At 38.9% G+C, this 20,755-nt stretch overlaps 1 protein-coding gene across 13 annotated transcripts in view; it reads left to right on the forward strand.

Moving 5' to 3' along the window:
- Positions 1–20,755, forward strand: part of PER2 (period circadian regulator 2) — a 70,727-nt gene that overhangs the window by 36,043 nt on the left and 13,929 nt on the right. For all 13 annotated transcript variants that reach the window (XM_048863839.2, XM_048863834.2, XM_048863838.2 and 10 more), the window contains 10 exons: positions 3,692–3,798; positions 4,724–4,877; positions 5,276–5,384; positions 6,876–7,007; positions 9,485–9,581; positions 10,792–10,948; positions 11,048–11,175; positions 12,606–12,806; positions 13,052–13,312; positions 16,337–17,193. In XM_048863839.2, the coding sequence (XP_048719796.2) occupies positions 3,692–3,798; positions 4,724–4,877; positions 5,276–5,384; positions 6,876–7,007; positions 9,485–9,581; positions 10,792–10,948; positions 11,048–11,175; positions 12,606–12,806; positions 13,052–13,312; positions 16,337–17,193 (2,203 nt within the window). The remainder of the gene's footprint in view (positions 1–3,691; positions 3,799–4,723; positions 4,878–5,275; positions 5,385–6,875; positions 7,008–9,484; positions 9,582–10,791; positions 10,949–11,047; positions 11,176–12,605; positions 12,807–13,051; positions 13,313–16,336; positions 17,194–20,755) is intronic.

A 20,755-nucleotide genomic window follows, 5' to 3' on the forward strand; every position in this document is an offset into this window, starting at 1 on the left:
TGAACTTAGTTTGGTCAGCAGTGTTAAGTGCTGTGCACAGACTTTATCACATTCTGCCATAGTGGCTCTGACAAACACATAGGTCAAAGAGCTCTGATCTTTCTGCTGAGGTGGTCTGTGGGAGAAAAATCTTCCTCAGATGGGAGGAGATACTTTTCCAGAGAAGCTACCTAATATAAATTTTTGGGACACAGATTGTTCAGTATTCTGGTTTGTGGATCTTATAAAATGTGAAGCATTAGCTACTTTGTGGGATTTCCATTTACTTGTTATCATCTTTAAGGTGCAGAAGTGAGTGTAATTTGACTTTATGAGCAGGTACTTGCTGGAGAGAGGGGTTTTGCTGTATCCTTTTTGGTGTTTATCACCTCAAATGTGTCTAAAGGAAATAATTTTATTTTTGAGTACTGCTTAAATGTCAATTGGCCCTCCTCTTTTCCTCAAATTCCTCCTCCGCAGGGCATGCGCTTGTTTATTTCCATTTGGACTTCTTGGATTTTTTGGCTTGGCTGCCATTTTACCTGAAGACTGAAACACATCTATGTGTTTGCCCTTCCTAAATTTGCTAGCTCCCTGGTACCTGTGAGTATAGGTGCTGACCCCATTCTGGTTTGTAGATCTTATAAAATGTGAAGCATTAGCTACTTTTGTGGGATTTCCATTTACATGTTATCTGGAGCACCCACAGGAAAAAAAAATTAGTGAGTGCTTGGCAGCCAGCTCCCCTTCTCCCCTCCCACAAGTGCCTCTCCCCTGCTGGCAAGGAGTGGGGAGGGGGCACACCTCGGGGGAGGGGGAGGGAAGAGGCGGGGTGAGATCTTGAGGTGTGGCCTGGGCCTGAGCGAGGGTTAAGCACTTAAAAGCCAACAATTGTGCTTGTGAGGCTAAGCCTGGGAAAAGAGCTGGACTCATAATGCCTCTTCAAGAAGAGCTTTTCCAAAAGTGCATTTCCAGGAGTTAAATTTAAAAGGAGTGGGAATGACTATAGGAAGAAGATCATCTTATTTCCTTGGCCCTGCGTACAGCACTCCCCCCTCCTTCGTGGCTGATGCTCTGAGGTCTTCCGTCCTCTATTAGTCTAGTTTAACCAATGGACATTTTTGAACTCTGGTACTCCACACTGTAGAGCAGAGTAGGGCTGCTGCAACACAATGAACTTAGGATGGTTTTAAGACTGTTACAATAAGTTCCGCAGCCCACATAGCTGATACATTTTTATTAATTTTAGGACCATTGACATTTTCCAAACTGCAAGTGAGATGAATGCTTAGGAAGACATGCATGTGTATGCAGTTTTATTATCACAGTCTCTCAGGAGTCAAGTAGACTATGTAAAACAATACCTCAACTTTAGAGCTTCAGTTTAAGAGTATAGAATTAAATATTTATAATAGAGATCCTGCTGTCAACTGAAAGTTGTTCATAATGTAACACTGAAACTATGAACAGACTTGCACAAAGTAAGTAAAGCTTACATGATGACCAGTGTCTGTTTAGGGGTTGCAGAATCAGAATTTGTCTTAATTATGCAAGTAGATCTGCATATTCAATGTATTGGGTAAAAAGTAGACCTTTCCCTGTAATTAACTGTCACTCCTACCATATGTTACAATTACATGATGCTCAATAGCCATGTTACCTTTAAATATGAACTTTAATATACTGACCAATATGTGCTTCTCTTGAGTCTAATTTAATTCCTGCATAAAATCTTTAACTCACAGTAAAGGTTGATAGTGTATAATAAACCTCTCCTACCAGTTACATAAGTGTTACAATTTAGATATTGTGTGTGTGTGTGTTAATGACCAGATAAGGTATCTTCTACACATATTCTGTTTCCTTAATACTTCATACTTTCTATTAACAATATACACATTTGAATCCAAGTAAATTTCATAATAACCTTAGCTCTTAACAATCCATTCAATTTTTAGAAATGCTGTTAATCAGCTCATGGAGGAGATATTGTATGTGGAAATAGATAATGATACTAACAGTTCTGCTATGTAGAATGTACTTGACAACACCTTATTTGTTGTTAATATGTATCTTGAAATTCAGATTAAAAATTCTTGCCTGATGACTTCTTGCTTAATGGTAGCCAAACTTGCATGTTTCTTCATAACTAAATTAGTGGTAAGAGTTCAAGTTGCTAAGATGAGTAGGGCAGGTGTTGCACTCCAACACACCACATAAGGTAGTGTTAGCTAGATTTTTTTAAATTTTTATTTGAAAGCTAGCTGAGTGTCTTCCACCTGCCTACTTTCAGGAAAATGAAACCAATTTCACCCCCATCTCTTTCAACCTGGTCATGGGATATTGAAGTCTACCCAAAATGAGAAGTCATTGAGTAGATTGAAACCTTCATAATACACTTCCTCTCCTTTATGTGCTTGTAGCCTTGAAGTACTTTAAATATCCACATTGTTAACTGTCATAATTAGCATACTCATTTAAAATGAGCAGGCAGCTCACCTCTGAGAGGTTATCATTTCAGGCTGTCTGTAAACTCAGGAAGACATTGCTTGATCAGTTATGCTCAGGTCATGTTTTCTCTGCAGCACAACAGCTACAGACCTGTTCTTAAATGAATGCTGAGATTTGGGAATAGTTGAGGTCTGTCTGTGTGCTCCAGCCCCTATCCCAAGGAGGTGCACTTCATGCTTTTGGAATCGCTGACCGAACATGTTGGAGGGGAGTTCTCCTATGGACTGTCAGAAGTACACTGCTGAAAGCAGTGCCTGTGCTGTAATGCTTCTAGGCTCCTTGGGAGCAAGGACCATGCTTCCCTGGAGTTTGTTCTCTGCTTGTCAGGCACTTTGTCTCTGATAAAAATGCAGATGTCTGAAATCTCAGATGTCAACTCTTGATGTCTACAAAGGTAGTTGTTTTTGTATCTTGCCAATGACTGCTTATCCATCAACTTCTTTGGCATAAGTAGGAATGCTGCGAGTAGTACTAAGATGTTTTTCAAGGCACATGTGAGAATTAAGCACCTAGTTGCCAACTGTGCTTTGAAAATCTCCCTAATATGCATATTGTAACTAGTCTATAAATGAGTTTTTGTTGCATGAACGTAAAAGCTTTCTTCATTGGAACAAAGTCATTGGTAAGTTACAGTGGTCTAATAAAATTCTAGACCAGCTTCTAACATTTTAAGTCTTCCTTAATTCCTTTTAAATACCTAAACTACCAGGCTGACTATGTGGCAACACTTCAGAAAATTAAACCTTTAATCTGAGAGGAAGAGTGGACTTCTAGTTCAGGCACCAGACTAGTTCAGGAGATCAGTTCCTGGTTTTGCCACAGACATCTGGTATGACCTCTCTGTCTCCGCTCCCAATCTGTAGATTGAGGATACAGCCCTATTTCAGAGGGGTTTTGTGAGAACAAACTCATTAATATTCATGAATGTTAGGGAGGTACTCAGATACTCTGGTGGTAGGTGCCATAGGTAAGTGCTATAAAAATTAATGCAATCTTCTCCAAAGGGTTGTCACATGTTACTATGGAACTGATACGAACGCTTCCCCAATGCAATTCCACATAACTTTTTTTAATTTAAAAAATAAAAAGCTAAAATTTGGAAAAGAGAGTTTCAGATGAATATTGAAATATTTCAAAATAGGATTTTTTGTGCATTTACTCTACTTGACTTTCTTTTTCTTTTTTAAATTTTTTTTTTCAGAGCTGTACCTCTTTTGGGATACCTACCTCAGGATTTAATAGGAACCCCTGTTTTATTGCATCTTCACCCAAGTGACAGACCTCTAATGCTAGCAATTCACAAAAAAAGTATGTTATCTCTTACATTGGCAAATAGGGTAGATTTGTCTAAGAACTCTACAAAATACAAGTTAGAATTCAGAGACCTTAAAACTTTCAAGGAACTAAAGGGGAGACAAGCTGGTAGGTTGTATAGAATTAGTCAATTTTCTGATTATTTGTTTTGAAAGCAAAGAAAAACTAAACTATACATTTTCATTTGGTTTACAGCTGAACGTTTAACACTAGTCAACAACAAAACAGGAGAATTATTATTCAAGTTCTTGCTCCTTAGGGTAAAATCTGACTCTTGTAGACAAAATGGCCATAATAAGTAAATATGTTAGCCATTTATCAGAAAGATAATTGTCATTTTTGAGTGATCTTTTTTCTTTGATTAATGAATTGACAGAAAAGAGAATACGAGCCTCTTGGTCAGTGTCAACTCTTTTTGCATACATTTTGGAATACTTTTTCAGTTATTTTTTCTGGGGACATTTTTCTTGGTGCAGTTAGTGTTGCTACGATGGCATCAAGTATTTATGTACAAAATGCATTTACAAAAATATATATATTTAGGTCTTCTATCTAGTGAATAATTTTATGTTGGAGAACAAAAATTCTGTATTGCAAATAGTCTGATTTATTTTCATTAAAATGTGTTTGTAGATGTTGGTATGGGCAAGGAATATAATTTAAACATTTATAAATTTAAAATATGTTCAGTGAAGGTTGGTTTCCTCTGGTGGCCAAACACTTGTAATTTTTCCTTCAATGTGAAATTACCCCGAGTTTGGCCACTGGATAAACCTTATGTCTGCCATAAATATATACATATTCAATTTTTTTGTTGTTGTGAAACTATTGTAAACATTGAATAAAAGCATATTAAATATAATTTCCACATTAAATATGGAATATAAAACTGACATTTTTTCTAAAACTTGCATTATAGTACTTCAATATGGTGGACAGCCTTTTGACTATTCACCAATCAGGTTCTGCACTAGAAATGGGGAATACATAACTATGGACACCAGCTGGTCTAGTTTCATTAATCCTTGGAGCCGAAAAGTCTCATTTATAATTGGAAGACACAAAGTTAGGACGTAAGTAGACAAGTTATTAGATTCTCATAGTTATTAATGAGGGTGGGGGTTCAAGTTTGCGTAGCAGCTCTTTTTAAATTAGTGGAAGAGAGCTGTACAAAAATGACTAACTCAGACTGCTTTTTTTATTTTGGTATTTGGGTTTTGTGATTGTAAGTGTATATTATAATACATTAAATGCTTTTAACAAATTTGTAAGTGCTGCAGGTTTTTCCAATATTGTCAAGAGTTACTTCAGAATGGAGAAGCCATGTTCAGAGTAAGGTTGCACATTTTATCAGATTCAAAGTTTTTTTAGATGCAATAGAATAGGAACAAGAGCCTATTTAATATATATGAGAGATTAAAGTTGTGTTTTACATGCATTTGGAATATTTTGGGTATGATAATTTTTACAGTGGTCCCTTAAATGAAGATGTATTTGCTGCTCCCACCTACACAGAAGATAAAATCCTTCATCCTAGCATTCAGGAAATCACAGAACAAATATACCGGCTGTTGTTACAGGTAAGGTCTGGGGTTTTATATGGTGCTGGGGTCTTGGGTACTTACATGGCCCCCATTACTGCAGTACCAAGAGTCTTTTATCTTTAATACATTCGTCTTCATAACATCCCTTTGTGGTATCAGTGTATTTACCCTATTTTACAGATGTCATTTGTTTAATTATCTAATTCTCTACTGTGTAACATGTTCCTTTACACAAATTTACAATCAAAAACTTAACGCCCTTATGATCCCATCTGCATTTTATACCAGGAATCTCACAACCTACGCCAACAAATGTACCCAGCCTTTTATTCTCCCCATTCAGTAGTTTAAATGATTACAGTTTACTTTTTAAGTACAAAAGTTATATTCCCTCCCCCCCGCCCCATCACCATAGCAGCGGTAACAAGAATTAATTGCATTGCAGTCCATTCTCCCAATTCAGACAAAATGGCCTGTTCAGCATCATAATGAGGAGATCAAAATAACACTTTTCTTTTGGGTGGAAAATGATCTTCCTGTATGACAAATTAGGACAGAGGTCCCCAAACTGTGGGGTGTGCCCCCTGGGGGGAGGCGGGACATGGAGGAACATTTCAGGGGCACAGCTGGGGGCTGGGCCAGCTCCCATGGGAGAGTGGGGAGGGAGCACCACCCAACTTTGCTCCTGGTCCCCAGTCCTGCACCCAGGGCCCCGGCTGCCAGCCCCAGCTCTGGGAGGGATGGGGGAGTGCAGACAAGTAAGTAGGGGCATGAGGTAAAAAGTTTGGGGATCACTGGATTCGGGCCACATAAATTCATATACTCCACTAATGTGCTCCAAATCAAACACGTGCAGTTCCCCAAGTATCCAACAGATACTGGCACTATTCCATGCATAAGACTGTCAATCTATTACACGGGGTAGAGTTAAGGTTAATTATTTAATCTTAATGACAGTTTTCCAGATTGCAAGACACTTATTTAAAACTACAATTTGCTTTTAATATCCCATGATGGAGTGAGTTATAGCTTTATCCTTAATTTTTGAGGGTTTTTTGTCCGATAATGGTTAGGTTTTTAAACTGTTATAAAGTTGATTTCTTTATTTGGCTGATGGTGTTATCTTTTAAACTTCTTTATTTGGAATTTTAAGAAGCTACACAGTAGTCCCACTCAGTCTAACCATAAAGACATTAATAGACAGTATTTTATCTTTATCAAAAGTGATATAGGTATATTTGACCAGGTAGAAATACTGTCAGTGTTGCATTCAAAATCATGCTGTGGTTTAACTTGCTATGACTTCTTCATTAGAAGTCAAATATACTATCCTTATTAAAGTATATTTCAAACTACCCCAACCCTGCAATGAACTTTGCTTTGTCCAGAGTCCTATTGACTACTTTGGGTGTATCCCTGTCTGGGGTCTTAAGAAAGCATGCAGCTATAGTATCTTGCTAGTTTTTCTCATTCTGAATTATCAGTATGTGCTTAACTTTTGTTAAAGTTGATGGCTAATATTTGCAGCCTGTACACAACAGTGGATCTAGTGGCTATGGAAGCTTGGGTAGTAATGGATCACATGAGCATTTAATGAGTGTAGCATCATCCAGTGACAGCAATGGGAACAACAATGAGGAAACGCTAAAGGACAAGCATGTAAGTTTTAAATTTTATTTTTTAAATGAAGTCTTTTTGGTACAAAATGATTTTTACTGTTACTGTGGTTTCAAATTCTGGGCTAGGACCGAGGCTATTGCTGCATTGTGGCTCTGGCCAGGTCCCTCCAGCAGAAATGTTGGGGAGATGGTCGGTCCTGTTTGAGAGGAATTCCTATCCAGGACCAAAAACAGTGGTGGATTAGCCAGTGGGCCAATGGGGCCTGTGCTCACAGACCGTGGAAAAATGGGCGCTGACCTGTTCCATCTGCCCTCCCGGCGCTTCTACTGGGGAGCAGAGTTGGGGCACAGGGGCTTGCCTCACTCCGCTCGCCTGGTGCTCCTGCCAGGGAGTCGGGGAAGCCCCTGACCCTGCTCCCTGGCAGGAGCACCGGGCAGGCAGGGGAAGCCCCCATACCCTCACCCCATTTCCCCAGCAGGAGTAGGGAGGAGACAGGGGCCTGCAGGTGGAAGGAGTGGAGCAGGGCCCCTACTTGCTCTGGCCCAGGGCCCCACAAAAGCTTAATTAGTTTTGCACAACATTTTTATCCTTAATTTTGTAAGGGAAGAGCTAGTTGGGTGGCTTATCTGTTTATGGATGGAAGAAATGAGGGGGAGGAAATCTTTGTATTTGTCTTCTTCCTGTGAGGATTGTGAGACATTCTACAGAAGAGCAGCGAACTTGTATCATGTGTGGATGGCCTAAATTGAGGAAATAACCCCCACTGCATTGCAAGTGTGAGACAGTTGTCTAGGAGCGGAGTAGTTTGGCTCTTTTGAATGATTGTCCATATGATTTCCACTCATGTACATGGGAAAAGATTCTTTTTGAATAGCAGTGTCCTTTGAGGCTGTGCCTGGGCCTTGAGATTGGGTTCCTTTGCAAACAAGAAAGACTGATGACACTGACCTATCCCTAGTTAGAGCCTAGCAAATAGTTGGTGGATTTTTTTTGTTTTTTTTTTTAGTTCAGGGCTAGAATCAAAAAAAGTATGAAAACAACTCATTTCAGTTCAAACTAAAACTGAATTTTTAGTTTTTCTTGCCAAAATAACAAAACCAAACCCCTTTGTTTTGGGTTGAGTGCAGCATTTTTGTTCAGTCTGAAATTTTTTTATCATTTTAATTTTTCATTTTGGGTTGTTTTTGGATACTTTTACCTATAGATCTTTTTATTAGCTAAATTTCATAATGAACTGAGATTTTGAAATGACAAGTTGAAATGTGTTGTTTTGACCTTTTTGACTCTTCCATTTTTGGTTGAAACTATTCACTGAATTGGACCTGAATTCACAAATAGTTTTGATGCCCCCCTTCGCCCCCCAAAAGAGGAATGGTCCTGGGCCTTTTTGCTGGCCAGGGCAGACGATGTTTTTGGTGCCCACCCGGAGAAACTGAGCCAAAAAATCCAGCTCTCTGACTGGTACAGAGTCCTTTGGAAGACAATGCCCAGGGCGACTGCTCTGGTTGCCTGGACCTAGAAGCATTTTTTGGGCAATTTAGCATTCACTGAAAAATTTTGCCCAGCTCTAGTATTTGTGTGTTTTTGCGTTGGGCTGGCATTCAAATCTGGACTGCAGAAGTTTGCAGATTCTTCTGAAAAATATTTTAAAAATTTATTTAATATAACTTCTTAGTGATACTGCTGTTGTGTTACAACTCCTGTGGGCTTTCGAATATGTCATTGTCTTTGTTTTCTACCAATCAGTACAAATATTGTGTGCAGGAGAAAGTATCTTAGTGTTCACTAAAACCTTATTTAAAGACTTCTACCTTCCCCGTCTTGATTTAAAGAATTTTTTTTTCTAAACATCCGCATCAGAAATACAGCTTTTTGTTGAAACTATTCTAGCAAGTCCAGAGGCAGGGTCAGAATGATACATTTTGTGGGGATAGACTAAGAATTTTTAATTAATGCTTTTTAAAAAGGCAGGCGGATCTCTTTTGAAGTGCTATATTAAGCATTTTTTTTCCAGAGACCATAAATGAGACTGCATCTGTTGTGTAGAATATTCTTTTTCTAATCTTCCTCTGCCAGCTCAGTTGCTAGTTTTAAATGGCCCAGTATTTTGGGGAAAAGTGTTTTGTTCTTGGTAGTTTGTGGTCCCCTAGCTAACGCTGGAAGAATTAAATGCAGTCGGAGATGCGACTATGCCAACTACAGTGTGTAGTTAAATTATGTAAGGCTTTGCTTTGCTTTCTCAGTCAAGGAAAAAAATCGTAGTCACCAGTCTTTTCAGTGTTTGTACACAGCCCGTGGAAACAACCTTCCCAGCTCGGGTCAACAGGTTAGGTTTGTGGGGCTGGCACAAGCACTCTAAAAATAGCTGTGTGGACAGCAAAGCTCTTTGAAGTTGCGACTCAGGCTGGAGCTTGGGTTCTGAAGCCTAGGGAGCTCATTGAGGACCCAATATGTATGAATAAGCCAAAATTTTCCAGTGACGACTATCTCTTCACACACCCCTTGACGCTTTTCAGGTGACATGTCAAGATGCACATACGGCCAGAAATGAAGGGCAACATGTTTTCACTGGTAGAAGAGTGAAGCTGGAACATACGAAAAAGTCTTTTGGAGGTAAAACAGCATGAGTTTGCTTTTTTTTTTCCCCTGTAAAACAGCAGAATTTCAGATTTTTTTTTTTTGTTCACAAGTCAGCTGTGTTAAAATAACTAAATACAATTTCCAGGCCAAATATAACTGTCAGACTAAATACTAACTGGGAAACAACAGAACGTTCCTTTTATTTGGTACTTTTTGTGTTTATGGATGTGAGTTCAGTGTTTGAGAATTGTATCTATTTGGAATTTTCCAGTTAATTGAGTATTTTTGTGATAACTATTAAGTCTTTGAAAGTTGTCCAAGTGTGTGCTAAGATAACTATTTGGATTATGCTATGTTATAAGTAATTTAATTATTATTCTCTGTCTTTCTCCTTGCATATTTGTTCTGTTTCTGTAAGTAGTAAATTCCTTCAAGCAGGGACTTTATTTTGAACTGCAACATTGTTGGTACATAATATAGGTGCAGTTGTAAGAAGATGTGTAGTGAGAACTTTCCTGGATCCTGTCTTCATTGCACACTATTCTCTTTAGCCTTACTGGGGAGTATTCCACCAAACCATCAGTAATTGCATTTTTTAGTGGGTATTAGATCATGTCAGCATAGATACTGTAACGAATGCCTCGGCCCAACAATTCTGGTGTGACTCAGAGAAAATATCATGAGGCACATGAATTGAGCTCGCAGTTTTTAAAGTGAAAAGCTAAATTTAGGAAGGGACAAAAGGTTACAAAAACAACTAAAATATTTTCTTTCTGCTTGTAACTCCAAAAATTAATAGATACTTTCAACTTATCACTCATAAGATTTAAAATTTGGACGTACAAAGAGTTTGGCTATTCCCCTGCTTCCTTTATACTGTACATCCACCATGGTAGTCCTCAGACACCATAAATTCTGAGTTGATTATGCTGACTTAAAATAAGTAATTACTGAATACATTGTATATAGTTATTTTGTACATGGGCATTGTAATGCAAATTTAAATTTCAAGTTAAAACTATAAGGACTATTGGTTTTCTGCTAAATGTGAAAAACATTTATGCAGTATTCTGTTGCATGTGACTTGCACAAACATTTTATTGTAATATTTACTGGTTTTACTATATTTTAATGAAGGATAACTTCTGAGTCATTGAGGGAAGACATAAATTAGGGATTTACATCTGCTTTATTTTAAGAGTTATGAAGGGTTAACTTGTAATAAGCATAAATCTTTATACAGAAAAAACAAATTGTTCAGGTGTTCGGATGGAAGATATAACTGAAAAGGATACTGTAGCCATTGCTGCTCATAAGAATGTGATTACAGAGGAACTGGCTTGGAAGGAACAACCTGTGTATTCCTATCAACAGATTAGTTGTTTAGACAGTGTCATCAGGTAGGCTTCCATCCAATGTGTATTGTTGGTGTGTAAACTGTTTTTAACCCCTAAGTTTACAACATTTTTATTTAACTTTGTTAAACACTTATTATATAGGTACTTGGAGAGTTGCAGCATACCTGGCACAGTAAAGAGAAAATGTGAACCTTCATCAAATGCTGCTTCACTGAGTTCTGATGATCAGAAGCAGAAAACAGCTGATAATGCCATAAAGCCATCAGGAGGTAAAAATTTAATTTTTAAAATTAGGATTTAACAAAAACGTCAATTCTGTGCAGAACATTCTCAAATATAGATTTATTTTTTTTGCCGGGGGGTGGTGTGAAGGGGGAAAATGCCCGTGTTAGATTTTAACAGTCTCATGTCTAACAAGACAATTCAGAGTAACATCTGGGTTAGTCTGTATTCGCAAAAAGAAAAGGAGCACTTGTGGCACCTTAGAGACTAACCAATTTATTGAAGTATAAGCTTTCGTGAGCTACATGCTCAAATAAATTGGTTAGTCTCTAAGGTGCCACAAGTACTCCTTTTCTTTTAACAAGACAATGTGGTAGTGAAATCAAAATTCCAGATAACTCTAGCTGAGGGTAACTTCTGCACTGTCAAAGACAATTCTTGAAATTTCTTAATTTCATCATCTGTGCACACTGAACAAATCACATTAGTATTAGATTTTTAAAAAGCTACATAAAATTGTGAAAATTCATGAATGTTTGCAGTTTTTGTAGTTTGCTAATCTGTTTTTGGTTAAGATTCCCTTAATTTGCGAGTTTCTGAAGGCCTTGACAGCTAATCACAATAGAAATAGCAATAATCTTATTTTGGTTTTGACATTTGAACAGCTGTGATTTTTTTTATGGTAATCATACAAGTGCATTGAGCATATTAATATACATAATATAAGTTTCCTGGGGGTCAAAGCTAAAGCAAATCAATTAAGAGGCAAGCATTGGATATGACAAGTTATAAGTAATTATACAATTTTAAAGTAACCAAAGATATGTTGTACTTTTGATGGCTATTGCATCTCCAAGAACTAGATATAAGGTTGGCATAATTGTTGGAAAAGGGATGGAGGGAATAGAAAAGGGAGGCAGAAGGACTACATAAATAGGCATGACAAATTTTGATTTTGATTTTTTATAATTTTGACAGATATTTTGTTTTTAAGCATTTGTTTTGATTTTTATCTTTTTTTTTAAATGTTCCTAATTGTTGGAAGTTATGAGGGGGGTCAAATTATTTATTTAATGACGGTAGACAGTGAGATTCAAAAAGCTAAAGCTTTATAACCATTAAAACACAAATTGTCAACATCACATGTCAAAATATATCCTTAAATCAAATACTAAGTTCTCAAGCAGCATTCTTCTTACTTCGCGTATCTGTAAATTTCAGCTGTTATCGATGGAAATACTTTTCTATATGTGTGTTAGAGGATAATAGTATGTTGTCTTGAAAGTTGAGGTAATATCTGATATAAACACGTTGGCCCTTGCTGAACTATTGGGAATGAACAGAATCTGAATAACTTCACTGTCTTCTCAAAAGCAATTCAGTCTTTGGCATTTTATGACTCAGGCGATTGATTTTTTTCATTAGCTTATTTCATGTTTCATCTAATGAAGTTTTATTAACTTTTTCTCTTCTAAAGAAAGAGTGCTGTTGAAAACTCGTATAGATCCTGCTGTGTTGAAGACATCTGATAAATCAAATGGTCCCCCGGTAGTTGGTGCTCACTTAACCTCTTTGGCTTTACCTGGGAAACCAGAAAGTGTTGTATCCTTCACCAGTCAGTGCAGCTACAGTAGCACCATAGTTCATGTTGGGGACAAAAAAACACAACCTGAATTAGGTACAGTACTTACTGTTGAAATGAATAGCTTAATTTAAGACATTTTACCACTGGTTGACAATGGAATAGCTAGTTACAATGGGAATGATGTAAGTTTTTTGTTGCTATAGAATACTTATGGACAGACATCTTATTTTAGAGTTACAGTTACAGCTGATACAGCTTTTTATCATAAAGTCTTAATTTTAAAGTTGTCAGAATATTTTGCCTCATTTGCCTTAAATATTTTTTCACTTTTATTCTAGAAATGATAGAAGATGGTCCTAGTGGAACAGAACTCTTAGTTAGTCAACTTCTTGTCCCTCCATCCAACACTATACATGTAAACCAGGAAAAGGAGCCATTTAAGAAACTGGGACTTACAAAGGAAATCCTTGCAGTGCATACACAAAAAGAAGAGCAGAGCTTTTTGAATAAATTCAAAGAAATCAAAAGATTCAAGATTTTTCAATCCTGCTGCAATTACTATGTACAAGATAGACCCATAGGATGTCCTGGTGAACGTGGTAAGGCAATAGTTGTCTTTTGAATTTTTTTTAACCATTAAAATGATCTGTGAACAGGAAAACACATATCTTAGATGTTGCAGGTTCAGAAGCTATTGTTAAACCATGGATCGCTTTAAGGGTGGTACAAATGCAATTGTCAGTTTTTCTTTGCGTAAAGTTAGGCTTCAGGCGTCAGTGAACCCTGGATATAAAATCCTGCCCCTTCCAGGAAGCCCAGAATGGAATGGAGAAGGGACACTGATCTGTAGGGCACAGTGGTAGGAGGAATCAATAGAAGAACATTATATGTAAAATAGGCATGGATAGTTGTATCTTTTGTATTGGTAACTGGCATCCATTACAAATTGAAGATTCTTTGCATTTGTATTTAAAGAATCTGTAGCTGGGTGGCCAAACTTACTGGCTTCCAAGCCGCATACAATAATCTTCAGAAGTATTGAAAGGTGGGGCACACCTGCCAGGAGCTGGGGCTTTGGTCTTCAGCCCCACTCCTGCTGAAGCCCTGAGCTGTAGCAGGTGCGCCCGCAGGGCTGAAGCCCCGAGACACCCTTTTTCCCCCTCCCCCCCCCCCCGCCCTCTCTGCTGGACAGAAGCCCCAACCCCACTGCAAGGCAGAGGCCCTGAGCTCTTTCCCCGCCCCCCAAGTCTGGTAGGCAGAGAATGGGGAGATGTCAGGGGCTTGCACGCTGCAATTTTACAATAAAAGAGCTGCATGTGGCTCATGAGCCTCAGTTTGGCCGCTGGTGATCTATAGCATAAAGCATAAAATTGGTAAGTCCTTTTAAAAGTGAGATGTTATGCTATACCTGTGATGGGATGTATAAATCCCACACAGATGAGGAAGGCCTCAGAGTCCAGGTGGTGGGGCTAGCCCTGTCTTTCCAGCCCTGTCAATCGTGGATGATGATGAGGAGGCTTTTAAACTGCAGTCACCTGTGGGGGAAGAGTAGGATTGCCCTAAGCAGCAGACTGCAGGAGTGACTCCTGAAGCTGTGGACGGAACCTGTAGCCAGGATACCTTCACCCTGACCTAGAGGAGAGTATAGCAGACCTCAGAGCCTGACTCAGAGGCCCAGCCAGAGCAATCTCCGCAAAACCCACTACTTTGGTGCTGGATCGCTGGTAGCACTATAGACTTGCCAAACACACCCCCTTACTGCAGCTGCAGGGAGGAATTATCCCTGAACATCTTTGGGGTTGTGACTTTCATCTGGAGAGACTTAAGAAGGCCCACAAAGGACAGAGCACTCCCTCCCCCCACTTGCAAATAGTAAGGAACCACGCAATGTAGATAACTGGGCATGGTTAGGTTCTCCCACCCTCACAGTGGGGAACCACCAAGGATTCTGTTACTAGGTCCTTAAAACATACATACAGTCGAACCTCAGAGTTACGAATACCTCAGGAATGGAGATTGTTCGTAACTCAGAAATGTTTGTAACTCTGAACAAACCATTGTTTCAAAAGTTTTACGACTGAACATTGATTTAATACAGCTTTGAAACTTTACTATGCAGAAGAAAAATGCTGCTTTTAACCATCTTAATTTTAATGATACAAGCACAGAAACCGTTTCCTTACTATGTCAATCTTTTTTTTAAACTTTCCCTTTATTTTTTTAGTAGTTTACATTTAACACAGTACTGTACTCTATTTGCTTTTTTTGTCTCTGCTTCTACCTGATTGTGCGCTTCCAGTTCCAAATGAGGCTTGTGGTTGACTGGTCAGTTAATAACTCTGGTGTTCTTAGCTCTGAGGTTCTACTGTACTACAAGTTGCCATGACAAGTGAGGACAAAATATTTCATCAATGAATATCTTGTTTGAAAGTTAGCAACTGAGAATCAAATCCATAAAAGTAATGTTTAAACTTATGTATGGAATTGTTCTTCACTTCTACAGTGTATATGATCAATATTTTAACAGAAGATTCAAATTCTATTAACCTCTTTATGGCAGGATGTAAACTTCTACAAATTGTGTGCTAGTGCATTTTACATTAATATTAAAAACAAAGGGGCAGTCTCATTCCAAGTTTTGGAACTGATGGATAAATTCACTTATAAGTAATCTTGTGATGGTGATGAATGAAAATGATCATGCAAAGATGGTCATATTATGGGGTAGGGAACTAATGTATTGAACTGATTTTAGATCAGCAGTGTCAAACTCAGTCTGAGAGGGCAGAATTCCATTTTTAATTATGGCTCATGTATCATGGTGGCTATAGACATCTACATACTGTGCACAGTCCACAGCAAGATGTTTAACACCACTGATAATTGAGAAACTTTCTTCCCTGCCTTCTGGCAAGTGTGCATCAGAATTGAGATTTTCAAATATGTGAAATTTATTAATTTCTTTCATCTATCAATCCAGTTGACTACTGACACCAGTTTAGTTCGTAACAAAGAGATTTTTAGTGTAGTCTTCCACATAAAATAAAGCAACACTCTCTTCTACTAAGATCTTTTCCTCAAAAAAAAAAAAAGGGGGGGGGCGACTCCAAACTCCACCCCCCGTTCTCCTAATTTTGCTACATCTTTTGTTTTGGATTTATTCCCTCTTTTGTCTGCACCTCTTTTGCTTGCTTGAGTCTTTATAGTTTCTTCCTAAATTAAAGGTGTGCATGTCAGTGATTCTCTAAAACAGAGGGCTAGAATTGCCTTTCTGTAGTTGCTGTTTTTATTAGCCAGAGAGAATTCTAGAGGTACTCGCTCCTCAAAAACTGAAGTCACTGAATCAAAACTGTTGGCCAAAGAGGCGAAGGACTGCATTTTGGGCACAAAATGCACAGCTTTTTCCCCCTCCTCTTGATTTTCCTCTCTCTGCAATTGTGCTAATATAGCTGCTCCTGCCAAGTTTCTGCACCAGAGGTGGAAAAGTGAACCTGACTCCTCCCTAGTTAGTTCCATTGGAACTGTTGGAATAGAGCAACAGACACAATTTTCAGCAGCTTCTGAGGATGACTTGAAGGGGACACTTCACAATTTGATGTAATTATTTCCCCACTGTGTTCCAGGTGCTCGTGGGCAAAGAAATGGTACTTCTGGAATAAATCAGTCCTGGAGGAAAAGTGGAAAGAACAGGAAATCAAAACCAAAACGAATTAAACCACAGGAATCCTCTGACAGTACAACTTCTGGACCCAATCCCCCTCATCAGTTCCCTCTGCAAGGTCTAAATAGTACAGCTTGGTCACCATCAGATACTTCTCAAGCTAGCCATTCAGCCATGTCTTTCCCTGCTACTATGCCTGCATATCCACTCCCAGTTTTTTCAGCAGCAGGAACTGTGCCACCAGGTCCTGAGGCTCGCCTTTCTGGTTTCAGTGATTTACCAGACTCTGGAAATAACTGTCCTATGCAGCCATCGCAGTTCTCTGCACCTCTTGTAACACCAGTGGTAGCACTTGTGCTCCCCAACTACATGTACCCTCAAATGAACAATAATTTACCCCAGATACTTTACAATGGCCAGCCTAACTTTTCTGCTGATCCTACTTCCTCTTCACAGTCAGTGTTTTCAACACAGCCGCCGTTAGCTGCCCCAAATCCTTTCCCTCGACAGACATTCTTTCCAACACAACCATTCCATTATAATACACTAGCAGAAAGCAAAAAGGCTCCTGCCATGGAATCACAAAATGATCCATCCCGTTCCTCCACGCCGCAGTCTCTTGGGCCTCAAGATCACACCTCACCACCTTTGTTCCAGTCAAGGTGCAGTTCTCCTCTACAGCTAAACCTTCTGCAATTAGAAGAAACCCCCAAAAGTGCTGAAAGTGGAGCTGCTGCTGGTTTACATGGCGCTTTAATTGAAAGAGGAGCCACAGACAAACCCATAACTGATGATAGCAGCAGAAAAGGATCCTCTCCTGTAAGTATTTGCATATAGTTTCCAGAAAAAAATACATCTTTACACTTTGAACATACCTATTCTTCGTAGTCCTATGTGCAGAAAGTACAGTACATTTGGCAAATGAAATGAGGAAATGAATTAATATATGTATCTTTCCACCATTGTAGCTTTTCCTTGGTCTACTTGGTATAGTAAAATTGTACAGACCATCAGTCAGTTTCCCCTTTACCTCACATTCCTTAAATTTCAAGGATCAACATGTGGGTGTTGGATTTTGTTGAATTTAAACTCAGAAAATCTGAGGATCTCTGTTGTTAAATCCTGTATAGCAAACATTATTCCAACACTGAGGTAGGCTAATAGTGAGATGATTTGGACCCCTGTTAGCCCTTAAAAACTTATGTACTGTGGGGGGTGCACATGTGCACGCACATACCCAAGATATGTATACTGTTGTGTACTTATGAATCATAAAATATTATGCAGTTAATTGTAGTAAATGACATTAGCCGTATTAACCTATATGGAATCCCTAAAAATAGTTATTGGGCATTTGGATTTTCTGATGCAGTTGATGCCAAATACATTGATGCTAATGCATATGCCCTGGAATTCCTATCTCCAAAATGTTTGGACCTTGCCATCGTCCAGTGTTTTATTTTCAACACTAAGAATCTCTGATGCATTTTACTTTAGCGTTCAGTGGGAAATCCTAGTCTATAATGCAAAGGAGTTAACCAATACGTACAACTTTTTTGCTTCATAGAATTGTCTTACAGTGGCGTTTGTGTGTTTAAATTATGCTCTGTGGAGCTATAGCCATTTTTCTTGGCATATTAAGCAAGATCCAGATACCCCTGTGTCGTTGGGGAGAGAGAGAGCGCACAATGAATGCCATGTGATTTTTATAAGCCTTAACTAGTTTAAGCTGAGCATGCAGTATTTTCCTCTTAAAGGTTAATTAGATTGAAACCACTAAAAAAAAAAGACTAATCCATATTTAGGGTTGGTCAAAATTTTCTGAATTTAGATCTTTGGATGATTTTTTTTAACTACTCTACCCACAATGTATCATAAAGCTTATTATTTTAAGGGGGTTGCTTTCAAGTAGTAAGACACATAGTCCGGATTAATTTCTAAAGTACAAGGTGTGCTTACTAGATGTTTTCCCTGTATCAAGTTTTCAACCAATGCTTTAATGTAATAGGTGCACCTCTAGAGAATACTGTGTGAGAAACTTGAGAGGAAAAAGTTAATTGTTGACAAATACAAAGCATTGTACTTTGGAAGGAATAATTTGTATTACTCATGCTCATGGTTGGGTTTGAAAGTAACTAACTACATGGAAAATGACCTAATATCACTGAACAGCTCAATGGAAACTTCTGTACAGTGTGCAGTGGTAGTCAAAAGCAAACAAATGTTAGAATGTATAAAGAATGGGATGAAAAATAATACTGAAAATGTCATTATCTGAGCCAATGGAATGACCTCATGTGGCGTACTCAAATGATCAATCATGATCACCCTATTTGAGAGAGAGAGCAGAAATAGAAGGGTCCAAGAGATTATAACTATATGGAGACGGATTGATAAAATAGGGACTGTTTAGAAAAGACTAATAAAAAGGGAGATGGCATGAAGAAGGTAAATTGTGTGTTTTCATTTATCCTTTCTCCTAATATAAAAAAAGGGGACATTAACAAAAATGAAACGCAACAAATTAAAACTGACAAAAGGAAATACTTGTTCTTCGAGTGATTGCTCATGTGTATTCCACAATAGATGTGCGTGCTTGCCATGTGCACCAGTGCCAGAAGTTTTTCCCCTAGAAGTACCTGTAGGGGGGAGCGCCACCTGGAGTGGCACCTACCTGGTGCAGTATAAGGGGAGCTGCGTACCACCCCCCCCTCAGTTCCTTCTTGCTGCCAGTGAAGGTGTCAGAACTGCTCTGCTCCAGCTTTGCTGTAGCTTGTCCCAAGAACTGTTCCTTCGTTCAGTGTTAGTACCTGTAGTTAGTTAGCCATTCAGTTAGTTTAGTTAGTCATTGAGCCCGGGCCAGGACATGCCCCGGGGTTTAAGTCATACGTCTCTTGTAGGCGTTCTATGCCAAGTAGTGACCTGCACGCAGACTGTTTGCGCTGTTTGGGAGAAACCCATATCGGCGAAAGGTGCAAGATTTGCAAGTCTGTTTAAGCCTCGGCTGAGTGCACAAGGGGCCAGCTGATTTCACTCAACGGCTTTCCAATCGGATCACTTCGTGCATCCGCTCCTGCTATGAGCTGCAAGGTGTCCCCCGCCACCCATTGTGAGGGCACATTCGACTTGAGCGCAGGCCTTGTCGGCTGCCTTTGTGGCCCATGTCCCCATCCAGGACTTTGTAGGGCTGCCACATGGTCGTGGTCTTCGGTTCACACGTTCACCTCGCACTATGCGATCATTTCTTCCCCCCCCCCCCCCAAACCAGGGATGACGCTGGGTTCAGCAGGGCTGTCCTCCGTCCTGGAACTTGTGAACTCCTATCCACCTCCCAGCATAGCTTGGAATCACCTATTGTGGAATACACATGAGCAATCACTTGAAGAAAAGACCGTTACCTTTTCCGTTACTGGTGTTCGAGATGTGTTGCTCATGTCTATTCCACATCCCACCTTCCTTCCCCTCTGTCGAAGTTGTCTGGCAAGAAGGCGCGCAGCTCCCCTTATACTGTGCCTGCAGGCACCAATCCATGGGTCGTGGGGGGCGCTCCCCCCCTACGGGTACTGCTAGGGGGAAAAACTTCCAGCACCAGTGGACGTGGCGAGCACGCACACCTATTGTGGAATAGACATGAACAACACATCTCTAAGAACACCAGTAACGGAAAAGGTAATTGTCTTTTTATATGATACCTGATTAACCTATGGAGTTCTCTTACCAGTAAATATCATCATTGAGGCTGAGAGTGTAATATCTGATTTTTTTTAAAATCATTAATTAGCTGAGGATATCTAGTTAAATTAGATAGGATTAATATTAACTTTTATGCTAATTTTAAAAAAATCTTATTTTAATACATAAATCAACTGCTAACTCAAAAATTGGAAACTTCCCCACTGGGCAGTTTATTCTATAGTTGTCTGTAGCAGGTTTTCTTGCATCTTTTTTTGAAGCATCTAATGCTGTCCGTTTTCAGAGACTCTGTTGGACTAGATAGATCACTGGTCTGAACAATTCATATGTGTAACTTTTTTTAGGACTCTCTCTCAATCTCCGTCAAATTCTTCATCTAACATTCATCTTAATTGTGTTACGTTACATTTCTTAAAGAGAAATTCTGAACTCGATTGACTTGAAACGGGGACTGATGTACGAATTACATTTTTGATATCTTGCACTTTGGCAAGATGATAGAGTGGAAAATTCAATTTTCATAAACAAGTTATTTCTGTGTTTATGCTAGTCATGAAAATTAAACTTACACTCCCACCCGGAAATGTAGAACATTCAGTATCATCTGCTATATTTGAGCTAATTTTCTATTTTTAATATATTCTGTTCAGTCAAAAGCTTGAATCTCCAAGTATCTTTGACCTATATT

Source organism: Caretta caretta, chromosome 9 (genome assembly GCF_965140235.1).
Source record: "Caretta caretta isolate rCarCar2 chromosome 9, rCarCar1.hap1, whole genome shotgun sequence".
NCBI lineage: Eukaryota > Metazoa > Chordata > Testudines > Cheloniidae > Caretta > Caretta caretta.